This window comes from Gouania willdenowi, chromosome 18 (assembly GCF_900634775.1).
Source record: "Gouania willdenowi chromosome 18, fGouWil2.1, whole genome shotgun sequence".
Lineage (NCBI taxonomy): Eukaryota > Metazoa > Chordata > Actinopteri > Blenniiformes > Gobiesocidae > Gouania > Gouania willdenowi.
Genome location: NC_041061.1, coordinates 9691275 through 9716247, shown reverse-complemented (window position 1 = coordinate 9716247; position 24973 = coordinate 9691275). Strand labels below are relative to the sequence as shown.

The 24973-nt window shown below is 40.8% G+C and overlaps 1 protein-coding gene across 2 annotated transcripts; it reads right to left on the bottom strand.

Annotated features, from left to right (window-relative positions):
• Window positions 1–1783: 1783 nt before the first annotated feature.
• Window positions 1784–17067, bottom strand: zbtb4 (zinc finger and BTB domain containing 4). Of its 2 annotated transcripts, XM_028474896.1 has the most exons (3): window positions 16915–17061; window positions 16662–16757; window positions 1784–10211 (listed from the first exon to the last, which is right to left on the bottom strand). In XM_028474896.1, the coding sequence occupies exon 3, from the start codon at window positions 10193–10195 to the stop codon at window positions 4718–4720; it is 5478 nt and encodes a 1825-aa protein (XP_028330697.1). In that variant the 5' UTR covers window positions 10196–10211; window positions 16662–16757; window positions 16915–17061; the 3' UTR covers window positions 1784–4717. The 2 variants fall into 2 exon arrangements, with proteins under 2 accessions (XP_028330697.1, XP_028330698.1); XM_028474897.1 differs by lacking the exon at window positions 16662–16757 and having other exon boundaries at window positions 16915–17067.
• Between the last annotated feature and the right edge of the window lie 7906 nt (window positions 17068–24973).

Below are 24973 nucleotides of genomic sequence, written 5' to 3'. Positions count from 1 at the left end.
TCACTGATGTACGTGTGTTTACCTATTACACAAAAAACCTTGATTCCCCCGTGTTGGCAGCCACTCAATGCATGTGTCGTGTGTTTTCAGCAGGGAAAGAGGTCAGGGAGAAAAGAGAGCACGTTGCTTATTTTGGCCTCTTCTGCTGGATGCCATCCCTTTTATACAGTGTCCTTTTAGGAAGGCGAGGAATTATGAAGAACCGAATCGCACACACACAATTGTGCCTCAGCAGGCGGCAAATGCTTGTTCAAATGATTGGAATGTCAATGGATGCTTTCCGTTTTGCTGCTTGTAGACTCAGTACTTCAGCTTTTTGATTTTTAGTGTAGGTTTACTGTTGTTCACCAGAGATTTTTCAGACCAAAGATGTAATGCACAGTCAATGTAATGGTGGACAATTGCAAAAATGTTTACAAAAGTAACCCCAGGATTTATTTATACTATATACTGGGTCATTCCATGTCATTTCACAAATGACCCACGCACTTGGGTCTAAAAAAAAATTGTTCCATGTTTATTCAATAGACGCTGTAATTTTTTAGTTTAATTGAATTAACACTTTTTGAGATTTGGCCAATTTAGCGAGGGGGGGCATGTGTCTTTCTTTGCTCGTTCATTTTTTCCATTTTCAGCTTCTAATATCCTTGCAACTACATCACATAGAAAACTGGAATTTAATATAGTAATACAGCTCCACCTACTCTCTGAGAAAATACAAAAAGATCCACTATACATCCTATCTGGTGGACATGCCAGATCCTCAAAATTGGAAAAAAGTTTGTCGGGTTTTGGGGCTTAGACATGTTTGGGCCTTCAGTAAACAACTTAGCATGTACCTCAGCTCCCTGTAATTTGATCAGCTTTGAACCATATACATGGGCTGTTCATATTACTAATGATTAGTCACATATATGCATTGGTTCTTGGTTGACAGTCTCTTGAAATCCAAAAAAACAAACAAAAAAAAAACTTTACTATTTTCATTGGCACATAACTGCATGTAGGAATGTAAGAAAAAACAATCTGATTCATTTTAATCTATAGTATAAAGATTACTCTTTCTTGGAATATAAAACAAATTTTCCTTATTCACCTTTTTTCTTTTTATTTTGGACCCCAACTTTGGGTTATTTAACCACTCGCCAATATTGAAAATCCTTTACACAACGCCATTAGCTTGCCTCTGTGTCTGATAATCATTTGTTGTTCATTAGTTTTTCACTAGTGGTATGTCCTGAAAATGTGTTGAAATGACATGGAATGACCCTATCGTAACAAATTATTAATTGTGCGATACCAATTCTATAATTTTTAGAACAAATTGAATATTTTCCTTGATTGAAAAAAGTGTGTAACCTGCTTATGCCAATTTTAACCACTAGATGTCATTATTGAGACAAATTTTAGTCAATGTTGATGATAAACCAGTCTTAAGACATACAGACGCCAACTAATATTGTGTTCATTTACAACTTAACTAATTTTAAGCTTTATGTCGTTTATAGGTTTAAAAAGTAACAGTTTTTTTTTCCTACACACGTGATAGAAAGTACATTACAACACAGATCAAAACAAGACTATTTCACAAAATTTGATTGTAGCAAGCAAAGAGGTTAATGCTTTCTAATTTCCCAACTAAAACTGAGAAAGAAAGATGTCTCTAAATGTATATTATTGTAATATTTACCATTGTCTTTGAATTAGCTTCTCAGTAAGATGCTGCCACAAAAAAAAAACCTTTCACAATAGACATGACGAGATCAAACTGGAATTGCTGTCATTGGGTCATCAGGTTAATACTTTATTTTGTGTGATTGCAGCAAAGAGAGAGAGAGAGAGGTGGAAACAGGAGGGAGGGAGAGAGAGACAGGAAGAATGTCAGGAAGAGGAGAGTACAGACTTTGGGAGAGCTGTGGCTACAAGCCTTTGTATCAAATCTAAAGACAAAAGTTATCAGGCAACATTAAAACATCCTTTAAAAATAACAGAACATATTTTTATGGGCTCTATATGGCACAGTTTAACCCTAGACATGTACACAATACCAAAAAACAGTTTAGCCACACACTCCTACGTCTATGAAAAGGTTCATAGCAAACAAAAGCCATGAAAGCTATCTCCAAATCAGGGAAAAAATGCTCAGTTTTTGTTTCAATTTCTTATGCCATAACAAGGCACCTTAACAGTGGAAATCTGGTAGATTCACATCGCGCAGTAGATAATTATTCTGATATCAAAGCAGAGGCACATTCATTTAAACTAAAAGGTATGGTAAATAGTTGTCTATCACCACCAGATTCCAGACCAGTCACGACGATACGTCAATTTGCATGCTTTTCGTCGGTATGATAGCCATAATTGCAAATATGGCATAAGAAATGGTCCATTAAAAATGGCTTAAGATTGTGTGTTGGAGACAGCAAGGCTTTTTTTCTCTTTTTTTTTTGTATGCAGAGACTAACCCACAGAGAAGACACAGGAAAATAATACCAGGTGGCTCACAGACTGCTGCAGAGGGATGCGCTACTTGGGGCAGATTTATTTTGGTTTGTCTTCTTCATGCAGTCGCTTACTCTTGAAAGCATGTACCTACACACGCAAAAAGGCTTGTAACCACACCCAAGTGGGATGCTCGTGCACCCCTGCAGCCAGTCAGGCGGTGTTTTAACACTCCCGAACCACAGCGCGGCTCTGTACCATCACGCACATCGAAAAACACGGAAAAAGGAGCGCAGAGCGTGAAGGAGAAACAAACAGCTCCTCGTTTGTGTGATACAAATACAGCAGCTAGAGTTGAGGGTTTTTTCCAACCTGCAGTCTATTAACAGAAGTAAAAAATAAACACAGATATGGAAGATTTGAAAGACCAGAAAAAATATAACGAGAAACTAAAAGCTGTGCACACAATACCTAATTTGCTGAGGATATAAAACGGTTAGGAAGCAAGTGCATGTTGCTCATGCTGTGTGTATACAGAACCCAAGTTTTTTTGACATGTTCCTAGGACTACTGTATATATATATATGCGCATACCAGACATTACACGGTTCTTAAACAGGTTATTTGTGTCAAAAACAGAAACGAAACACACAAAGAAAAAATGAACTCAGACCATTTCTACCATTAATGCAGCTGTACTTCATCAACCTCATGACTAGATTTACATTCATATTTTTAAGTTCACGCCCCCCCTTTTTCCACTGACGACACTTATTCAGGGTAAGAGGGCTAAATAGCAAAAAATAACAACATAGTTTAACAAAACAAATGTATAACACTCAACAATAACAACAAAAAAGGTGCCCTTTAGGACATTGGAGAATTTTGGCCACAACTTTGGCTGCTAAGCTCAGCCGTTTTCCTACTTCTTGGTAAATGGAAGGCTTATGGAAGCAGGGCAACATCCTCATCTATCTGTCCAGCTTTCTGATTTACAGTTTGGCAGTTTTATACCCATATTTTTTCATTCTTAATTTATCTTCCTATCAAGTAACAATGCAATACCCTGAATCCATATATTAGTGTTTGAAGACTTTTCCAATAATAGAAAAGTACAAGATGAAGGCTAATTGGCATTTTTTAGTTGGTTTTCTTCTTTATTTGGAGTAATTGAGATGAAAAACAGAAGTGCAATGTTCTACCAGCCGTTACTTCTTCTTACCCAGTGGCCAGCTACATGTCCAAAGCAGCTACAAGTGTCTCAAATAAGTGACCACTACCTCTCTATTTTGTGCACATAATTTATAAACTATAATGAAAGCTAAACCTACCATACAGTGTCAACCGGCCAGGACGTCGCCAGGTTTATCGAGACTTCTGAAGATCAGATAACCTCTCATTGTCACACACTCAAACCATCCATAGCTTTGTTTTTCTTATTCATTTGGATATGAAGAATCATTTCTTCTAAATGCACTTCTACACAGCTCCCTACAGTAGCTTCTCTAACCTGCAGTAGGAATGCTGTATGTGTCTCACATGGAATGAACTAGCCATTCACACACCCAATTGCACTCAAATACACACTCATGCACACACACACACACACACACACACACACACACACACACACACACACACACACACACACACACACACTCTCAGGAATACCTGCTTCAGTCAAACTCTGCATGCCCAGTAATATGTGCATGTACATGCTCACACGTATAACTTTCACAGGCAGGATACACCTGCGTTCCAAACTACAAAAATACACAGAATTGCTTAAATGCACAATTTCTAACTCATGGTTAAGAGTCGCCTGCCTCGTCGTTTACTTTTGCCCACACAAGTCTGCCAAGAAGAGCATTTAGTCTTGTTATGCAGTGACTATAAAGGGAAGCAGACTGAGCTAAATTTTCACAAAACACACACCCTGTTACCAGTTCTTGTTTTCATAATAGGTGATGTAATTACTCGGAGAGAAAGATTATTCAAGCTCTAGATCTACAACACACCACAGCCAGACAGGTGAGATCTGGAGAAAACTAAACATGATTAAAGAGAAGGAAGTAATGATACTATACATCGGCCACTTCTCTCCAATTTGTCCTCCATCTCCTCCCTTTTAACCTCCTGCTGCAACACCCTGATCTCTACAGATTATTGAAGAGACAGTTGTGTCATGCAAGTGTGCTCATTGACCTATCAAACACGTGCTCTCCTCCCTCCCCCGAGCTGTCCCAGCTGAAGGATATTCCTTTTAGTAGTGCTTCTACGGTTTGCTGCTGCTGCTGCTTTCTCTTTGCTTCTTAGCACTGCTGCTCCCTGTGTAGAGACTTGGGTTGGCCACAAGGGGGTGAGGACCTGCACCCATGTAGGGTCCAGCAGTGGTGGTGTAATTGAAGATAGCAGGAAGGAATGGAAGAGGCTCAACTTTGTCTGTTCCTGGTGTCATCATATTCAGAGCCACAGGAAGCGCTGCCAGGTTGTATGGGTAGGCCAGGAGCTGAGGCCTGTAGAGCAGTTGGTATGGGTCTGGGTAGAACGGTATCTTGGCCAAGTCCCCACTGTTTGGAACCATCATTTTTCCCAGTGCGCCAAAGGGAAGAGCTTCATGGGGATAGGAGGACATGATCAGGCTTTCTTCTGGCTTCTTACCAGAGTGGTAGCTTTCGGGAACGATAAGTGGTAGTTGGTAGTCATGGGCCAGATAGTCCATCGGGGTGACATCTCTCTGCAGTAATTCTCTGGAAGAAACATTATCCTGATGTTTTAAATCTGGTGGCTGTGGAACTCTGGGAAGTAGCAGAGCATGTGCCGATGGCCGTTCACCAGCACCAGTTGGGACAGTGGGCAGTGTAAGGCGGTCAAGTTCATGTGAAGTGGAGTGAATATGACGATTGGCTTGAGATAACAGTCCAATATTAGAAGGGGACCTGCAGGAGGATTTGGTAGTGTGCCTCTGTGAAGGGGCACCATTGACAGTGGTTTGAATAATGATATGTTGAGGAGATGGTACAGGGCTCAGAGGTTCCTCTTTGGGGACCAAGAGTGCAGTCTGTTCCTTAGGGGTGTGAGTCTCCCCACTAAATATCTGAACCCTATTGTTCACTTTTTTCCTTTCTTTCTCCAGCTGTTTCTCTAATTCTCTCTCCTTTTCTTTTTGCCTCTCTATCTCCCTCTCTCTGGCAAGTATTGACGACATGGTGAGATCTTGTGCTTGTTCAGGAGAGGGACTCCTGGATAAAGGCTGAACCCGGAGGTCTTGGACCTGAGGTGCCTCCTTGTAACTTGCATGCAGAAAAACATTATTCACGTCCTTCCTCTCTCTGTCCATAATTACCCCATCCCGTTTCATGAAACCCATCTCGGAGTTGGAAACAGTTGTCATGGAAACGGAAGGCGCACCCTCTATAGTTATTCTGGTCTCGGTTGTCATTGGCACATTCAGAGACTCATCAGCGGATGGCAGGTTGTGCCCAGGGCTGGGTACTCTGTAAAACAGGCGGTCCACGTTCATTTTGCTGTTGGTGCGATAGTCGAGACACTCTGATTCGTTCATCACGAGCACACTCTGAATAGGAGATGTTGTGGGTGGTGTGTAGTTATGTTGAGTTACAGTCGGCTTAACCAGGCTATCTAATGGGGGGTCTGCGATTTGTGCCTTTGACTCTAGAACTGGAGAGGGTCTTCCTTCTGATTTGTGGCTGGATTCTGACAAATGATGTTCAGGCCTGGGTTCAACGAGTAGGTCTTTTGGCGTCTGCGATGTCAAACAGCTACTGGTGGGTGGCTGGGATGTTAAATAGTTGATAACTGAAACAGACTGTGTACTGGGCGCTTGTCTGTTTTCACTCTGTTGTTCTGTGTTAGTAAAAAATGTCTTTGTTATATTTCCTTCTTGGACTTCATCTTCCTGTTCTTTCTCTGAACCACTGCTTAGCTCGTGGCGCCGAATATGTCGAGTTAAAGCTGAGGATGTCTTGCACACCTTATGACACTGGGGGCACATGTGCCGTGATAGTGCTCTTCTGTTGAGTTGACTTGGGCTGGAACTTCTTTCAGTGAAACGTATTTGTCCCCCTTTATCTTTGTCATTCTTTGCAACCTCTGGGATGGATTTGATTGTGCTGCCTTCAGTTTTTTCAACTCTAGTGGGAACACTGGGTCCCTCAGCAGGCTTGGGATGCTGTGCATGTTGATGGTCCTCTAATTTATCTCTTGAGGGAAAAGTGGCTCGACAGAACATGCATACAAATTCAAGCAGGTGGCTCAGCTCGTGTTTGTCTCGCTTCCTAGAACTTGAGAACCAGCGGCCACATGTACCACACTCTGCTGCATTAGTGTTAGTCCAAGGCCTTCTCTTTGTTCCTGCAGCCACTGCTGAGGTAGATTGAGGGGGTTTTGGGAAAAGGAGGGGAGGGGATGAAATATAACGGTTCTCCTCTGTGTGTTCCTCTGCATTCATATTTTTCTTTGTTAGGGTGTCAGATATATTATCTTTCTCTTCTTCTTCCTCGTCTCTGTGTGTTTTAGGGATTTTTTCTGCCTCTTCAGATTTTCTTTCCTGTTTTCTGTCTTTTGATTTCTGGGTTTCGTTACTTTTAAGTCTCTCAGCCCTCCTCTTTATTCGAATGGAACGTTTGTACTTCAGCTTTCTCTGCCAGTTCTTTACCCTCTGTAAGTGTGCTTGGACCTTTCTTTTAGGCTTGTAGTAAGGCCGCCATAAGTTGTCCTCCATGTCGCTTTCCTGCTCTCGCACCTCCTGACGGAAGTTGTACTCGCGTACCTCAGGGCGTGATTTGGAACTCTTTTTTCGGAGCTCCTCTTCATGCTCCACCTCCTGCTTCTCCTCCTCCTCTTCCTCCTCCTCTTCCTCCTCCTCTTCCTCCATGTCTGCCTCTTTCCCATCACAATCTCCCTTTTCTTTGTCCTCCCCTGCTTCTCTGATGGCTTTGCTCTGGGGGCGGTGTTTGTGGTGGTGATGAGAATGAGAGTGCCGGGAATCCTTAGTTTCCCGCACAGATACTTCATTTCGCTTGGTTTTAGGAGGGGATAGGCTTTTGTCTCTTCTTAGATCTGTCTCTGATATGCTTCTCTTGACTATGGCCTCCTCTCCAATGCGTACTGTAATCTGGCACAGTGGCCCTGTCTCTTTGACCTGTGATCCTACAGATGCTGACTGCTGCTTGGAGGTGGATATATAACTCTTGCTGTGGGACTTGCGTGACTTGTGTAATAACCTGCCTGCCTCTCCATCTTCTCTGCTTTGTGAAGCTTCATCTCTGGTGTCATAACTCTCTCTTGACCTTTTCCTATGACCATCTGCACTATCCCTTTGCTTTTTGGTTGATATAGGACAGCTCTGCAGTAAAGTTGGAATGTTACAGCTTTCAGATAAGCAGTCCTCTTTACTCTTTTCACTGCCGGATGAAACGTGGTTGCTGTGCACAATGACAGAGTTTGAAATTGCTGTCCCATGAACTATGACTGAGGGTTTTGTATGGCCATATGTTATCACAGATGGCATACTTGATTCTGAGTCTTTACATGTTTTAAGTGGTTTAGTTTTGCTGCTGTTAGACATTTTGTAGCTGCCACTGTTTTTCCTTTGCTCAGATTCATGGGCCCTACTCTTATTCTTTTTTACTTGGGGCTCATCAATCTGTGGGTGGGATGTCAGTGCAGAGAGGTCTGTGTGCTCATCAGCCACAGAAATGGGGATGCTGTCAGAGAAGGCATCTGGATCAGGCTTTAAAGTCTGAGCGTGGGCCCCTTCGATGAAGCTTTGTAGGTCCCCAGGGTCCAACCCACAGCCCAGGCCGGACATGGAGAGAGGAGATGCTTCACTTGGTGGCAGCAGCAGTCCATTATTTAAACTGTCACTGTAAGTCTTGTAGGGTCTCTTCTGGGAGCGCATGGGAAGAAGGCGGTAGAGTTTAAGCGCATTAGCTTTTTGTTTGTAGCCCCCATTAGCTGTCTTTTCACTGGAGATGAGACTGGGATTGATCCCATGAATGGCCTTCTGGTGCGTTTTGAGATTGTAGTACGTGGCAAAGGCATCCCAGCAGAAAATGCACTGGTACCGACGTTCCCCTGTGTGCCACACCTCATGTTTGGTACGATACTCTGCAAGAGCAAAGACTTTGTCACAGTAATGACACGGATATCTGCGGCGCCATGAATGCACATTAGAGTGACGCTTCAAGCTGGACAGAGTCATGTAGGAACGCTCACACACCGAGCAGAAGTAAATTACATTGCCATCCACCACCTTCACAAAATGGTGCTCATCACCCGTCAGTAGATCTGTGCCTGCTGCATCATCATCTTGGATACGTGCCAAGAGGCTCCGTGCTTTCTTTCCTGGCCTCGCTTTGCTGATGTCTGTTCCTCCAACAATCATCCCACCCTCCACTCTCACCTCTCCCTCCTCTAACGGCTCCTCTTTTGGCAGCACAGCAAGAGAGGGAGAATGCAGGTTTTTAGAGGGTAGGCCTTGCACCCTACAGGAGGCCTCATGGGATTGCAGTCGCTTGCTGTGGATGAAGACCTTGCCACAATAACTGCAACAGAGGGCACGGCTGCCACGATGCAGTCGCATGTGAACTGTGAGGGAGGCTGCTGAGCTGAAAAGGCGATGACACACCCCGCATATCAATTCGGGCTGGTTCAGGCTATCATTGGAGGGGTAGGAGGGTGAGTGCAGGGGTACGGTTAGGCCCTCAGAAGGGGGAGGAGGAGCTGGTGGTAATGGAGGAGGATGATGGAGGGTGGGTGGATGAAGGCTTGGTCCACGCGGACTGACCCCTTTACCACCTGGTCTTTTGGTTATTTTCTCCCTTTTTTCTGCATCCCTGCCTCTCTGATAGGCTGATGTGCCTATACTGAAAAGGATTTGCGCAGTTTGGGAGGGTGAAACAGTCCCGTTTGATACCCTATGTCTTTCCTCCCCCCCATCTCCACTAAAACAGCCCCCTAAAGACCCGCTCAAGATTCTGTGGGGTGACCTTTGAAGCTGTGTATCTGAATTGAATTTGGAGCACTTCATTGGAGGTGGAGATTTTATGTCCTTCTTGATGAATGTATGAACAGTCATGGGAGATGAAGAGGAGGAAGGTGAAGAGGACGGAGAGCTATCGTGTCTGTGGGGCTTGTACAGTTTGTGCTTTACGTCTGTGGTGGCATCTAGTTTCCACAGAGACCCTTTATCTGAGCTCTTGGTGGATGGCCGCCTTCGTTGGGGAGAAGGTGAGGCTGAAGACGAGCTGGAACAGTGGTTTGGTGATCTTAGCGATGTTGGGAGGGGAGCTGCACTCAGCGGAAAGCTCAGGGTAATTTTTGCATTTTTAGGTCCGTCACTTATATTATCCAGCTGGTCTTCCATCATGGCTTCTCCCTGAACAAGTCGTTTGCCCTTCATCTGCAAGCGCTCCACTTCAGCTTTCTTCCTTTCTTTTCCACACTGAGAGTCCACACTTTGACTGAGGACTTGTTTGTGTGGTGCTTCAGTCCGACCAGATGCTTGAAAAAGTGAAAATGACGAGACTTGAACTGGATGAAAGGTCTTTCGAACCACTGATGACAGTGGCAGTGAAATTTGTTGACTTTGGTTAAATGCAGTGTCCGTAGTTGCAGTATACGTTGAGTTGCAAGCAGGTCCACTTCTAGGAGCCAGGCTTTGTCCACTCAGACGTGACGGAATAAGGCCCGCATGGAGGGGGTCCCATGCCTTCTCACCGGACACCATGACCTGCCGCCACAGTCTAAAGGAAAAATCAGAGAAATTGTTGGTATCATGCAAATATATAAATGCACATTTAATTTGACACATTCAAGTGAAAAAACATTTCAAACTTCTTACAAAAGTGGATCTAAAGAGAGCGACGCTAAACTCAAAAGACTTGGCCCACAACTGTAAAAGAAAAGCAACGGCAGGGTGAAGGAATGAATCTGAAGCAGTGCTGGTTTAAATTTCAGAGTGCCACATCCAAGCTTTCACAAAGGCATTCCAGAGATCTATCTGTGACACAAAAACCCTTTAACTTAATTGGGAAGCGTTCAAGTTTAATCAAGAATAAAGACTGCCCCCCCCCCCCGCCCATTTATAATGCCTCTTTAGCTTTCTTAACAAGCCATTTTTTGTTTCACATAGTTTTTAATAGTTAATACGTGTCTTGTTGTCTCTTAAGCACAGTTGCATACATGTGCTTTAGAAAGCCTTGTTATACTTTTACCTCATTGGGTAAAATCTCCGCTAAGCTGTGGGTGATGCACCGGAGGCTATTCTCATTTTCATTCTGATTGGAGTGCTATGATGGTGGTTAGCAGAGTCGTGGTACAAAACATTCAAAAGCTGCAGATTCACTTAGCTTTCACTAAACACTTAATGATGAGTCGCCTCTTTATAAGGTCAAACGGGTTTGAAGAGCAGAGCAAGAAAAGGGCTGTAATGGTGTGATGAAAAATAAAATACTCTGTCATGTTTTTCCGCCTTATTTCTCAAGCAGCAAAAACAGACAGGAAGGCAGGCCGCTGTAAAATTCCACAGGCAGCCCTGAACAGGCAGAAACTAGGTCAGCACTGTTATTGCAGAGGGAAGAGGAGGGAGCAAGAGAGAGAGAGAGAGGGTGAGGATGAGAGAGAGTGAAAGGGTGACAGAAAGAGGGAACGAGGAGGAGAGTGAGGGTTGTGTTGGAGCAGAGGGAGGGGTGTATTGAAGCAGAGGAACCGTCAGACAAACTGCACCGTCACACACACGAGCCCAACTCCCGCACATTACACTTACATTCCCTGCTTGCACTCAGAAAAGCAAAAACCAAGTGGTTAAAAGGGCCTTCATGTAAATCATATTCAAAATCAAATGGGAATCTCAATTTACCTATCCTAAGGCAGTGCTTAAGAATAACCAAAACGTGTGTACTAATGATACACTTAGAGGAAAGACTGCGTTGCATGTGAAGAGAAAAATCTTCTTCCATATGTAGAATCTAAGAAACAACAAACAGGTGCTTTAATCCTCTCACATCATATGTGTCACTCACATTTGCTGAGCAATACATCTTGTGTAGGAAATCCGCCGTTTGCTAGTGCCAGCTCGCTAGTGGGCGGACACACTGAGAGACGAGTCGACGCTAGGGTTAAAAATTTCACTGTCTCATCTGATGCTCGCGCGGCGAACAGGAAAATGCGTCTGACGCCCCCTCAACTCGTTCTCTTTATCTCCCTGTGACGCACACAGACACGGCACCAGTCAGAGAGCCAGCACGACACGCTGTCTGACTGTGACAGCCGACTTCAAGTACGCACTAAATGTACTGACTTTATGTGTACGCATTGAACCCACATGAGGCATGTGAAAATACTCCTCTTTTAATGCCTTTTTCTACACATCTTACAGAGAATCTATTAAAAATGTGTTCACACACGTCTCTATAACAACATGATGCTCTCTACAACAAACAAACTGAGTGGCTTATCAGGTGTTTGTCTATTTACGAATGTAGACATAATGCATGGCTTCACTCAGGTTCTGAACACGTTTCACACATGGTGCAGGCACTGGCATTGGAGAAACAAATGCTTTCCCCTCACATGCACAATTATGCATTACTGATTGGCTTTGATTACATAGACTTTGTTCTGCCGATTTAGATAACGCAAGCAGACTTTTTTGCACGGTTTAATTTTACAAAACTAATTTTGGAGGCATGGGAATTTCTGTTCGGCTCATTATTCCTAACATTTGTTGGCACAGATTTAAAATGAAAAGTGTTGCTTTATGATACGCCTTTTCTCATCAGTGTCGCTAAAAAACAAACATTTTAGTCTGGTAGACTTTTAATCAATAGAAAACCTTTTTCTATAAACCAGGGATTTGGTACTAGTGGTATGTGGTAGAATTCAGCAAGCTGAGCTTTACAACTAAGGTATAATCAACTTGTCCTGCTTTGGTGGCTGTGCCAAATGGTCTCTGGGGCTGTGTAAAATGTTCCCTAGATCTGACCTGAACATGTGCAGCAGTCATTCTTTCATTATTAATTCTTGCGTTTTGATTTAGTCACCCATTATCAACAAAATGACTGTAGAGAGAGTGAAAAACTCAATCACGGAAGCAAAAAACAGGCCTGAAAGCTACGATTGTTCTGAGAGCAACTAAATCTCTTTATGTTGAGTAATAATGAAAAAAAAAAACACATGCAAAGACATTGATCATGCCATTATCAAACTATATCAAGTTTATTGCCCTCAAAAGCGAAACGTTTAGTAGATTAACTGCATTCCTTGTCTTTTCCTTTCAGAAACTCTGGCTGTGTTCGAAATGGCACACTCCGGACTATGCACTACATACTCAATGAGTATATACTGTCTACTATATACTATCAGTATGATTAAGATGATGACCGTTCTCACTGAAGTATGCTTCCAAGTTTCCCAAGATGCATTTCAAACTTACGACAAAAACCTGAAGCACACTGTGGCTAAATATTTCTGTTGATTCTCCACCTTTGAAAGTTCTGAAAACATTTTAAGTGAGAAAGTGACCAAGTAGAATATCAACATGTGGTCATTTGATCCATAAATCTTGCAAATACATGTTTCATTACAACATTTCAGAGATTTTCAAAGACCTGCCATTGTGCCACTGACAAAACTTCAGGTTAACTTCAAAACAAGAGCCCTATTTAAAAAAATGTTAAAAAACTAATGGAAGACAAGAAGAGATGCTTTTGTTTTGAAAAGGGGTCGTTTTTATCTTTGAACCGGTCCCTGGATTACTTTGCGTTCCGCTCGCAGCTACATACTGATTTTGACGTCAAACTTAGTGTGAGTAGTACGTTAGTACGACATTTCGAACACAGCCTAACTGTGACTGGCAGATCAGTTATCTAACAATGTTGTTTGTTGAACCTATGGTTTGGCTTTGATTAAAATCTTTAGGTAAATTTATGAAAGAACTGCTTTAGTTAAATATGAGTATTTTATTGCTACTCTTATTTTATGCAACTACTCGAGGGTAAAGGAAGTGCTGCTGCTCTTGCTGTTGCTGATTGTCTCATCCTTTTAATTTAATTTTGAATTCCAATTTTATGCATTAGGTGCTGTTTCATGATAGAAAGATTTGGCTCGGAAAAGCTAACATCAGCTCACTAATCGTTAGTCTGTCATTTGCTCTCCGTACACTGCATCTCAAGAGGTTATGGAGCTGGTGTCAAATTACACCAATCTGATGTGGTGCATCTGGAAGATTGTCTTTATAGAAGTGCATGAAATTAGAATAGTTCATTAACATCAGGGGGTCGCCTAAACTGTTGCGTGAAACACAGAAAGTGAAATAAAACCTAATAATAAACTTTTCTCTCTTTTTTTTTTTTTTTTTTTACTTAGGTTAAAATGTAATCCGGCCAGTAGCAAAATTACACAAATGATCCAGATGATAAACTCAATACCTTTTTAGTTACATATAAATCAGCTTTAATTGTTCAGAGCCTCGATAGATGAAATGATGGCATTAGCCCGCGTGTGTGTTTTGGTGTGTTCGGAGAAATGCCTCAAAGGCGAAGAGTGTGTGTGTGTGTGGGGCGGGGCGGGGGGGCTTAGTGTTCCAGCTGGTGAGCCAGCAATGAGGAGCATGTGCGATTAGGAAGGTATTGGTTCTACTTTTTCCCAAGTGAGGGGCAGCCAGTGGGGCCCAACTGCCCAAGCAGCAGTTGGAGCAGCTTGTTAGTGTGTGTGTTTGTGTGTGTGGTAATTGCGAGGGGCAAAATTTCATCTGAACTCTTTACAACCCCCGGCCCAGAGAGTTTGGTGGAGCAATGCAGATAGAATAGAATGAGGAAGGGAGGAGTTCAAGAGAAGTGGGTTTGGGTCGGGGAGTACGACTACAGTAGTTGAGGTTTTTGCGGCGGCAAGAGCACAGGTAGGCGGGGGTCATTTTAAACACATTAATCTGATGTTTATATTTCTGGTTCCCTTGTATTCCAAGCAACCCACCCCACTCCACCCCAACCTCCATCCATCCTAAACATCAGTATGACCCACTGACTGCCTGCTCCTATGAGTAAAAATAGTAATATAAAATGTCACTCCATGATCCAAACTTTAACGTTATCCTGTGTCTAAAGTGCCATACTCTCCACGCTCTGCTACCATTAAGACAGTGTTTTTCAACCTTGGGGTCGGGACCCCATGTGGGGTTGCCTGGATTCAAAATGGGGCCGACTGAAATGTCTAGTAATGAAAACAGATTCAAATTAAATTTTTTTACATTTTTCTTAATTATTATTTTTCAGATACACATCACAGACAATACATATCAAATAACTGTATACTTAAACTTTTTCAAATATAAATGTAGTTCAAATAAAATGCAGTGTAAAAATATTAGGTGGCGCACCTGTCATTTTGTGCACTAATCCTGGCTACTCTGTATTTGTAACACACTTTATTAAACTAATTCTAGAAAAAGAAAAATGTCTCTGGGGTCGTCGGACACTTGTGATTAGCGCTTTGAGATGACTTTTGTTATAATTAGTGTGTGTGTGTGTGTGCGTGTGTGTGTGTGCGTTGAGGAGAGAAGCACAACCTGCCAGAGTTGTAAAGAGTACTGATATATTCTATAAGTATTGTTATTTGATTTAAATTGTACTCAATAAAATACTTAATTTACTAGTAGTCAAGGTAAAAGTTACTAGTTACTTTCACCCCCCACATTTATTATTGGTTATAAATCTTGCCACAGTTCCCTTGCATACAGTAAACATCTCATGTATGAACTTAAAAAGGAAGAGACCAAGTCTTGCACAATTGGAACTTAATATATTTTCCACAAAGGCATCTGTATAAAATAAAATGTTTGTCAGAATATACAATTCTTTATTAAATAACTTAACACCAGTTAGTTTAATTCAGAATAGCTACATTTATGAACTCTAAAACTGAGAAAATAACCTCCATTAAATGCTGTTTTGGCGCCGTGCATTATGTTTTTAATCTGGTTGGTCGACTATGATGTGATGTATTTGATTGTTATCTGGTCATTTCATTTTTTGTAGTTTGATCATTTTTAAAACAATAAATAATAATTTACTCAGTAACGGTTGGGTGTAGAAATGTAATTAATTACTTTACTTCTTTTAAATTGTACTTAACTCAATTGCAGTAATGTGAGTACTTGTAATCCATTACTTTCACCTCTGCATCCCGCTTCCCCGAATGCATCCAGATGCTGTAAGTTTGAAGCATCCAAAAAAGTAAACAACCATGTGAACAATAATTGGGACAACAGCATCCTCAACACGCAAGCCACAAGCCCTATAGCGAAAATCTGACCTCTGACCTTTCATATTATTCACGCTGTGGCAGCTTGAATAATATTTCCTATACAATGAGCACAGGGGCCTTAGCGTGACATCCAGGAATGTGGAATACTTGGCAGCAGTTAGTTACTCTCTTGTTTTGGAGGAAAAGAAAGAATGAAAGTAAAGGCTGAGGGCAGCAACAAGAGCGCGGCTGGAGACATCAATATGCCCTCTGCTGCTCTACGTGACACAACCTCCAGAGAAACAGCAGGCTGTGGAAAATGGAGGACAGTCTGGGTGGCCGCTCAACCAAAAAACCCAAAACACAAGTTAGTTAAATGTTAACTGTCTCCAGAAAAAAAAAAAAAAAACATCTGCTATTGAGTTGTTTGTAAGTTCACATGCAGATAGAAAATAAAAATTATAATTAATTTCTCCATGTAACGCCTGACGCTTGCTCTAATGCGTTCAAGTGAACTGAAAGGCTTTGGATAAATATAAAGTTTCATCACCATCTCAAAACTAGTCATTGCTGGTGGAAAAAGAACTGCGTGGTGGTGCGCCAGCGACAGAGAGAGAGGGGGGGATGAGGGAGACAAGGCCTCTCACTGGTACACAGACACACACACACACACACACACACACACACACACAGACAACGTCCGGTAAACAAACACAAACATGAACACGCATCCACAATACGCTTCCACTAGCTCACGTTGCATAAACGCACACACCCACTAACCCTCTCGCCCCGACACACTCTGTAAAAATAGAAAAAACCTTTTCTTCCTCTTCATGTGTGGAGCGATAACCGCTAAGAAAAAAAAAAAACCCAACCAGAACTCAGCCACTCTTTCCTCTCATTTTCTCTGTGTTTCTCTTTAGGAAGGCAAAGCATACAAGAGAACATACCTCGGAAAACCTCCTGCTGCATCTCTGCTGCGATGTGTTCTCTCCCCTCACACTCACTCACTCTCTCTCTCTCCTTGGGTCTGTGTATGCGCACGTCTGTGTGTGTGTGACACACACACACACACAGAAAGAGAGGGAGAGAGAGAGAGAGAAGAGTGAGGCGGTGCACAAACACACATATGGGCTCACACATACAGGCAGGCAGCAGTGTGTGAAGACACAGAGCAGGAGCCATTCTCACACTCCAACTTACTCAGTCTCTCCCTCCTTCCTTTCCCCTCCGTCCGCTCCTCTGACACATGATTTTCAGAGTTTTTGCTCTCTTATTTCCACCAAGTGAATCCCCCTGCACCCTTTTCTGCTCCCTCTCAACTGACACCCCACCGTATCCAATCCTCTTTTTATTTAGAAGTGTTGTTCCCTTCCTACTACACACACATAGACATGCTACTTTATATACACAAAGCCCAACGACAGGCAAGAGGGAGGGAGAGGCAGAGTAAGAGAGGAAAGCAAGCAAGCAAGAGGACGCCATTTAAGCAGTTTGTTACCAGCACTGCAAGTCCCCAAAATGGCTGAAAACAAACAGGAACAATGCCAACTCTGAAAAACCCCTGGGCACAAGAACAGACAGAAAGACAGACAGATTGACTGACTGACGAGTGAGGCAGAGAGCGGAGAAACGCCGCCTTAGTGAGACAGGGAGAGGACACGGTGACGATGATCAGACAGCAGATGGGAGCACTCACTGAAACAAGTGAAATAAAGCAAAGTTAAGCCTTCAAAGGGGCTCATCAGTGAGTTGAGTTTTGATACGCTTCTCAACTTGTGGTGGAAACGATTAAAAATGAAGGTCAAAGAAAATATATGCACCAGAGGCTGAGATATTCTGGCCTCGGGCCTTACCGCTGCTGACATCGCAGATGTTAAATGATTAAAGCATGCAACTCAAACTCAAGATAGTCATGACCAATAATCAAACAAAACTGGCTGAATATGGGGTAGAATAATTAATATTATCAAGAAATCGTATCGCCTTGTATCATCAGTTATTTAATTTTGGCTATGAAATATGCACTAGTTGCATAATGACAGCTTCTGTGTTGTCAAAACGTATTTGTCTAAACTACAAATAAGAGCGAAATAAGCTGTTGTGGAAATGAGTGAGCCGGACAATACACACAAGCTGAAAACCTGCAGAATGGGCAAAAAGTTGCTCTAAAAAACGTTGGTTCTCAAATTTTTCAGCCCGCAACCCCCAAAATAAAGGTGCCTGAAAGGTGTAATTTAAAAAGTAGGATCAATTAGTTTAAACTGGCAAATAATGGGCATTGCAAATCATGAATATGGTTAAATTGACAAAAATAAGTATGAAATATGGTGAAAAGAGGTTAAAAGTGACAACGGGTTAACATGCCACATTTGGTGGTAAAACTGGCGGAACAGGTTTATAAGTGCCGAAAATGTCTTGAAAGTGGAAAAAATGTGCATCAACGAATTTTGAAATTTGCATTAAATGGAGCAAAAATATGGGAAAAAAAATTCTAATTGGTTAAAATATGGCAAGTTTAGTTTGGTGTAGCTGCAGAAAAAGGGTAAAAATAAGCTCAAATTTTTCAAAAAATATTCTTAATTACTTGGAGGCATCCGGTGACCCGCTCCCATAGTTTTGCAAACTCAAATGTGGTCCTGAACCAAAAGTTGAGAACCCCTGGCTTAGATTGCTTGTACAATTTACATTTTTCAATTTCATTGGTTGTCTTAACATATTAGTTTATGAGTATAACTAATCAATGTACGTAACAATGTTACATTACAACATGATATGTGTCTAATGGAGTTACATGCTTGTAATAAATCTGTTACAGCACCGCCTCAGCTAAAAAACGTTCTGATATTTTAAAATGTTTCTCTTTTGTAACTTGTTCCGGTTGTATTGACTCTTTGTGTCTGGCTAATATCCACAACGTCTGTTCAGATGCAGAAATAACAACACAACATGTTCTGTGATTGAGGCGCGCCAGCAAAACAGTTCAATAACATCCAATTTAGCCAGATTGAGTTGGGAATTTACCAGATTATTGCCAAATGATTCACAGAAGGAATTCCACAGCTTCGGGTAGTTTCACAGCAAAGTTAATGAAAGTAAACGAGTTGCACATGCATAGCTGTAAGTTGAAAGCAAGACTTTTACCCATAACCTCTGTGACTTGTAATCATAAAGTTTGAGTTGTAATTAGAACATCTGTGAGTGTACCATAACATGTAAAAATGAGACAGCCAATTTGTTAGATAGTGTTTCAGTACGGGACTCCACATCCCACAATGCAATGCGCGAAACATTTCCCACAATGTCAACAAAAGAGTGTGTGCAGCAGGGGCGAAAATACTGTCATTATTGGGGGGGGACATCAGTAGTAATTCCAGGGGGGAACATACAAATAAATGCTATACTTTCTCCACTCAGAATATATGTTAAACTAGAGCTACAGAATACACAGACCTTCACATAAATTATAATGTGTCAATGAATGTGTTACAAATCTTAGAAATATACAAAAAAAAAAGTAAATTAATAATGTTTTGGCATGAATGTGTAGCTACAAGTCCACAGAAGGCAAGGCAAGGCAAATTTATTTGTATAGCGCATTTCATACTCAAGGCAACTCAATGTGCTTTACATGATAAAACATTCAATTGTTTAAAATCAATAAGACCATTTAAAATCATCAGTAAAATCAATTAAAATCATCAGTAAAAGCAATTAAAATCATCAGTAAAATCAATTAAAATCATCAGTAAAATCAATTAAAATCATCAACAAACACATGACATCAACAAAATGACCAAAAATCTCTCTCTCAATCATATGCAGTAGAGAAAAAAAGTGCCTTTAACTTTGATTTAAAAATGTTCACATTGGATGCTGACTTCAGCTCTGATGGCAGTTTTGTTCTACTTCTTTGCAGCATAACAACTAAAAGCAGCATCACCATGTTTACTGTGAGCTCTGGGCTCCACTATCTGACCTGTGTCCATAGATCTGAGAGACCTGCTGGGTTCATACCTGACTAACATCTCACTGATGTATTCTGGACCAAACCCATTCACAGATTTATACACCAGCAGCAGAACTTTAAAGTCTATTCTGAGGCTGACTGGGAGCCAGTGTAAAGACTTTAAAACTGGAGTAATGTGCTCTGACCTCTTTGTTCTGGTTAAGACCCGAACTGTGAACTACATATCAACTACAAAATGTATGTAAAAACTGTTGATTTTAAGATTTTAATTGAAGAAGAGAAAAAAAAAATTAATTGGAGGACAAAAGAAAGTTGAAATTAACAGAATTTAATTTGAAAAAATAGAAACTGCATCTATTCAAGTAAACTTCTATTTAAAGTTACTCTTTTTTTATCAATAAATCTAGAATATAGCTCAAGGTGGTAATAGCCTACATAAATCAATTAATAAATATTGACAATAATCTGACATATTCATCATGTCAATTGATTAAATTGTCAAACAATGTGTTTTTGACTTATATTTTAACGTTTTAAAGTTACTATACTATATTGTAAAATTGTTTACAATTAAATTTTTTTGGGGGGACAACTTCATTGAAGGGGGGGACACAGGTTATGTCTGATTTTCCCCCCTGGTTTACAGTGAAGATAAAAACAAACTTTCGAGCAGCAATTTCAACCTTTTACAACTCTTTTCAAGCAAATTATGTTTTATTTAATCATCTATGTTTTTATCTGATAAAAACATTTTTTTTTTTTATCTCCAGCTGCTTTACGTTTGCATATGGTTGCTTCTGTGTATTAGTCCCTAAAGCTGAGGGGGACAGCTATATTATTCTAGCATAGAAAATGGTCCATAAGATTGATGGTATTTTATCAGTGAAGTGCCTCTATATAGAAGGACAGTAGTGACATGTAAACAGGGGCGGTCAATGAAAGGAATTCAAAGGGTCAATTAGCTAGATTTCTGCCTCTGAGAGCGTCCGGACAGCAGTGACTGGTTTTCACACGACTATCTGTGCGTAAAGAAAACACGGCCTTCACTGGAAAACCACAGAATCGTGCAGCTGGATGTCCCCTCTGATTCATCTATGCTAGTAATAATCTCCTCACAATAACAGTTTTTGACCTCATGCGCGTCATGGTCAGTGGAAATTCCTTACATCCGAGTTCCCCGTTAACGGCCATGATCACTCTGCAGCCGCAGTGTTCTATGGACTGGTGGAGACGGTGGAAAAACGCCACTTGGGGGGTAGATGAGTAATCAGTTGTGGTGAAAAAGCTGCGTCACACTATCGACTTTGTTTTACGTGGACACAAACACGCACACCTCATGCCGTCCTTCTTCCCACAGAATCACCCACTGAACCTTAACGCCAACAGCCCTCCCTCCCTCCCTCCCTCCCTCCATTGCCTTTTCCCTCCCTCCCTCTCTTTCATCTCTCTCACTCTCCCTTACCCTTTCTGTACGCTGCCACACTTGTCTCTATGGAAACCGCTGTGGGATTGGGTGTTGTTCCTGTGACCTCTCTGGCACACGGAGTTCAGCCAACTTTCTTCTTTTTTTTACTAACCCACACCCTTTCTGTTCACTCTAATGCAAACATGCATAATTTTTACGATTTTAAAGAATGCAAGGTATGAGTGGAGAGGAAAGAAAACGTTGACTGACAACGTCTGGTGTGTGTGTGCGTGTGTGTGTGTTATCTTCAGTGGTGAAAGTACCCATGTTACTGTAATTGAGTGGCTTTTATCAGTACTTGTACTTTTTTGAGTATATTTCTGAATCAGTAAATTTACTTGTACTTAAGTACATTTTAAAAGAACTAAAGATTGTGAAACTACAAAAAATAAAATGACAACAATCAAATGCATCACATCATAGCGAATGATCAGATTAAACGTAATGCACGGCTCCAAAACAGCATTAAATGCCAGTTAGTTTCTCTCTGTGTGTGTGTGTGTGCGTGTGCGTGTGTTAAGGCGCTGTCCACACAAGCAAACTTTCATTGACCCATCGATAAGGGTGTAAGGAATCGGTGATATATCACAGTATTTCACCTCATGGTTATCGTATCGATCCAAAGAAACATCAAAAGTGATAAAACTGATTCCCGTGTTTCCATTAGCAGTTTTTATTGCGCTATTCAGATTTTTGGCATTTCCAAGGGTAACGGAAACCCAGCTACTGTCAGCGCCGCATACAAACTCTTGGTTTTTCCAGTTGACTTGCTCAAAACAAAAACATGTATTAATGAATTAATAATTAATTATTTTAAATCAGTCCAATTTTGAACCCTGCTTGGTATAAAAAAAAAGAATATGAAAAACTGCTGCCGAAGTATGGTCGGTTTATCATCTTTACATCCCAGCTTGTAAAAGATAATTTGGACAATAACCATCCAAATTAAAGAGTAAGTGAAACACTTTAACAAATTAAATTGATGTATTTTGAAAAAACTGTTAACAAAGCATTCATCTTCCATTGGTAGTTTTGTGTGGTTTTTGTTGTTGTTTATTAGCATAATGCGAGCCTTCTGAAAAATTTTGTTTTTTTTTGTTTTTTTACCATCCGGTGTGTGTGTGATGTCACAGGTGGGAGGGAACATTGTTCACTGTGACTGTTTTTAACTATAACGACATGGCCAGCAACGTGCACACATGGACAAGTGGAAAGAAAAATTTGGTATTGAATGATGGCGTCTTCATGAGTCATTCACAGTTTTACTTTAGTGGCTGTGTGTACTTGGACTTCCATGTCTTAATCTTTGAGCAAACAAACCACCTGCTAAGCTAACCTAGCAGGGCAAACAACAGCAGTCCAGCCTGTGATGTCACATCCAAAATTGCGTAATAGTTTAGAGCAGAGGTGGACAACTTTCATCAGAGCGGGGGCCACAAAAATGTGTTTGTTTGACCAAAGGGCCACATTATTTACATTCATGTCAGCATTCAGAAACCTTTTGTGTATTTTTCCTCTTTTGGAGTCATTGTCATTTTGTGTGTGTTTTTTTGTAGTCTTTTTTTGTGCATTTCTGTTTTCGTTTAGTTTGTTTGTAGTGCTGTGGGTCATTTTTTTTGCTGTTTTTCTTGTCTTATTATGTACTCTTTGTTGTCATTTTCCGTAATTATGTATGTTTTTGAAGTCATTTTATGTATTTGTGTTGTCGTTTTGCGTTATTTTGAGTTTTTTGTATAATTTTGTGTGTTTCTGGAGTATTTTCTGTGTTGTTCTTGTCTTTTACTGTATTGTTTTGTAGTATTACAAAGTAACACTACAAAAGGTATATTTTAGTGTATTTTTGCTGTTGTTTTGTGTATGTTAATATCATTTTGTGCGTTTACTTAGGGGGCCGCACACAGTACAAAGAGTTTATACATGGCAAACTAGTTAATGAATATTTCCATATAAATGCAAGACTGGTTTTAATGCACAACCTGTTTAACAAAGACCCCAATGAGCATAATTCAGGGAAGTTGGTGTGTTTTACTTCCCCTTTAAGGTGGCGTACAGATACTCGTGTGGGAATTCATCCCCGGGCATGTTCTGGCATAAGTAAGTAAACATCCTCCGTGACCTCAGAACGAGATGACTAACCTGCTTTCCAGCTGACTTGGATTGAGATCAAAGTGGAAAGTCAAACACAGTGCAAAGAGTTAAAATGTCAGAGTTTTCTTAAAGGGGACGCGGGGACCACTAAGCACTTTTACAATGGTATGGGGTGAAATGTAAAAAAAACCCAATAATACATTTTTGATAGAGTATATAAATTGACCTAGATGACAGATGCTTCCTTGTGGAGAAACAGGAGCGTAGATTACCGTGGGTTTAAATCCCACAGCATTGTCTCTCAGACACAGGGGCGGTGCTTTGATCGAGTCGCTCAAACCGCGGCAGACAAAAAGAGAGGCCAGCGTGCCGGAGCATGTCCTTAGTTAACACTCGTCTCTGTCTTATGCAAAAAAGGAACATCAGGACAGCAACCTGGTTATAAAAACAGGAAGCCAAGCAACAAGCAGCTCCCACAAGACGTTCACTCCAAGTTCACTCCTCAGTGATCACATTAAAAAACAACTTTTCTGCCACAGAAAGAAAACTTTCATCTGCACAAACTAAGATCTTTAAAGATGTTAATATATATTGAAGAAGGAAAACTAGGTTCACATCATTGTTTTTTTGGTCTACCGACTACTTTATTTAACCATTCAAACCAGTCCAGACCAATGGTGTCGATCAACACTAATAAAGAATATAATAAAAGGTATTACGAGCAGATTTTCTTTGAGGCTAACCATCTTTACTCTTCCCCGCGACTCTGACAAGGTGCAAGCGGGTTGGAAAAGGGATAGATGGATCTTTACTCTTCAGCTTTGAGTATTATAACAATAAAAATGAGTAAACATTGCAAATACTAAAATGTGGGCCAGATGTATGGGTTGATTAAGAGATAATATAAAAATCCAATTGTCTATTTCTTCTTATCATTCGTATCAGTCCTGTCAAACTCACAACCAGTGAGAGCATACGTTCTCCATCAGTGTGTAAATCACCATCTAATTCAGTTCCAGATATCTCAGTCTTACCAATTCAATTAAACTCTCCTATGCATGAAGAGGCTGTCAATTTTTCTGCCTTTAAAAAAAAAACAAAAAATGATTGCAGACATTTTAAACAAAAATTGTCACATGAACTCTAAAATTTTCAGGAATTTTAATGGAATAATTGTGAGAAAAAAATTGCAATTATATTTTAGGGAAATGTGTTTGCTAAATCAAGGAATCCTTGAGGTGTGACCTTATTGATTAAATATTTTAAGCTACTTAAATTAATTATTCATAAGTGGTGCAATAATGCTGAAAATATTTTTTATTCCTAAATAAAATGTATATTTCTGGTTTGGCCCACTTAGGATCAAGCCGAGTCGTACATTTCCCCTGAACCAAAATGAGTCCGACACCCCTGATCTATATCTAGCTTGTATATATAATTGAGGTCAAGAATTGCTGTTAACAAAAACTTTAAGAAGTTAAATAACATGCAGAGAAATAATGAATATTTCTTCAGCCTCACAGCTAAATATAATGATGGATCATGGCCTCGAACTTTAGAACGTTTAAACCAGAGATGTGCAACTTTTATTACAGCGGGGCCACAAAAATGTGATTGTCTGATCCGAGGGCCACATTATCAACATTTATGTCACTATTTGAAAGAATGACCAATCTGATCATTAACACACGAAATAACAAAAAGGTATTTGTGTTTTTGTTGTTGTTTTGTACCGTATT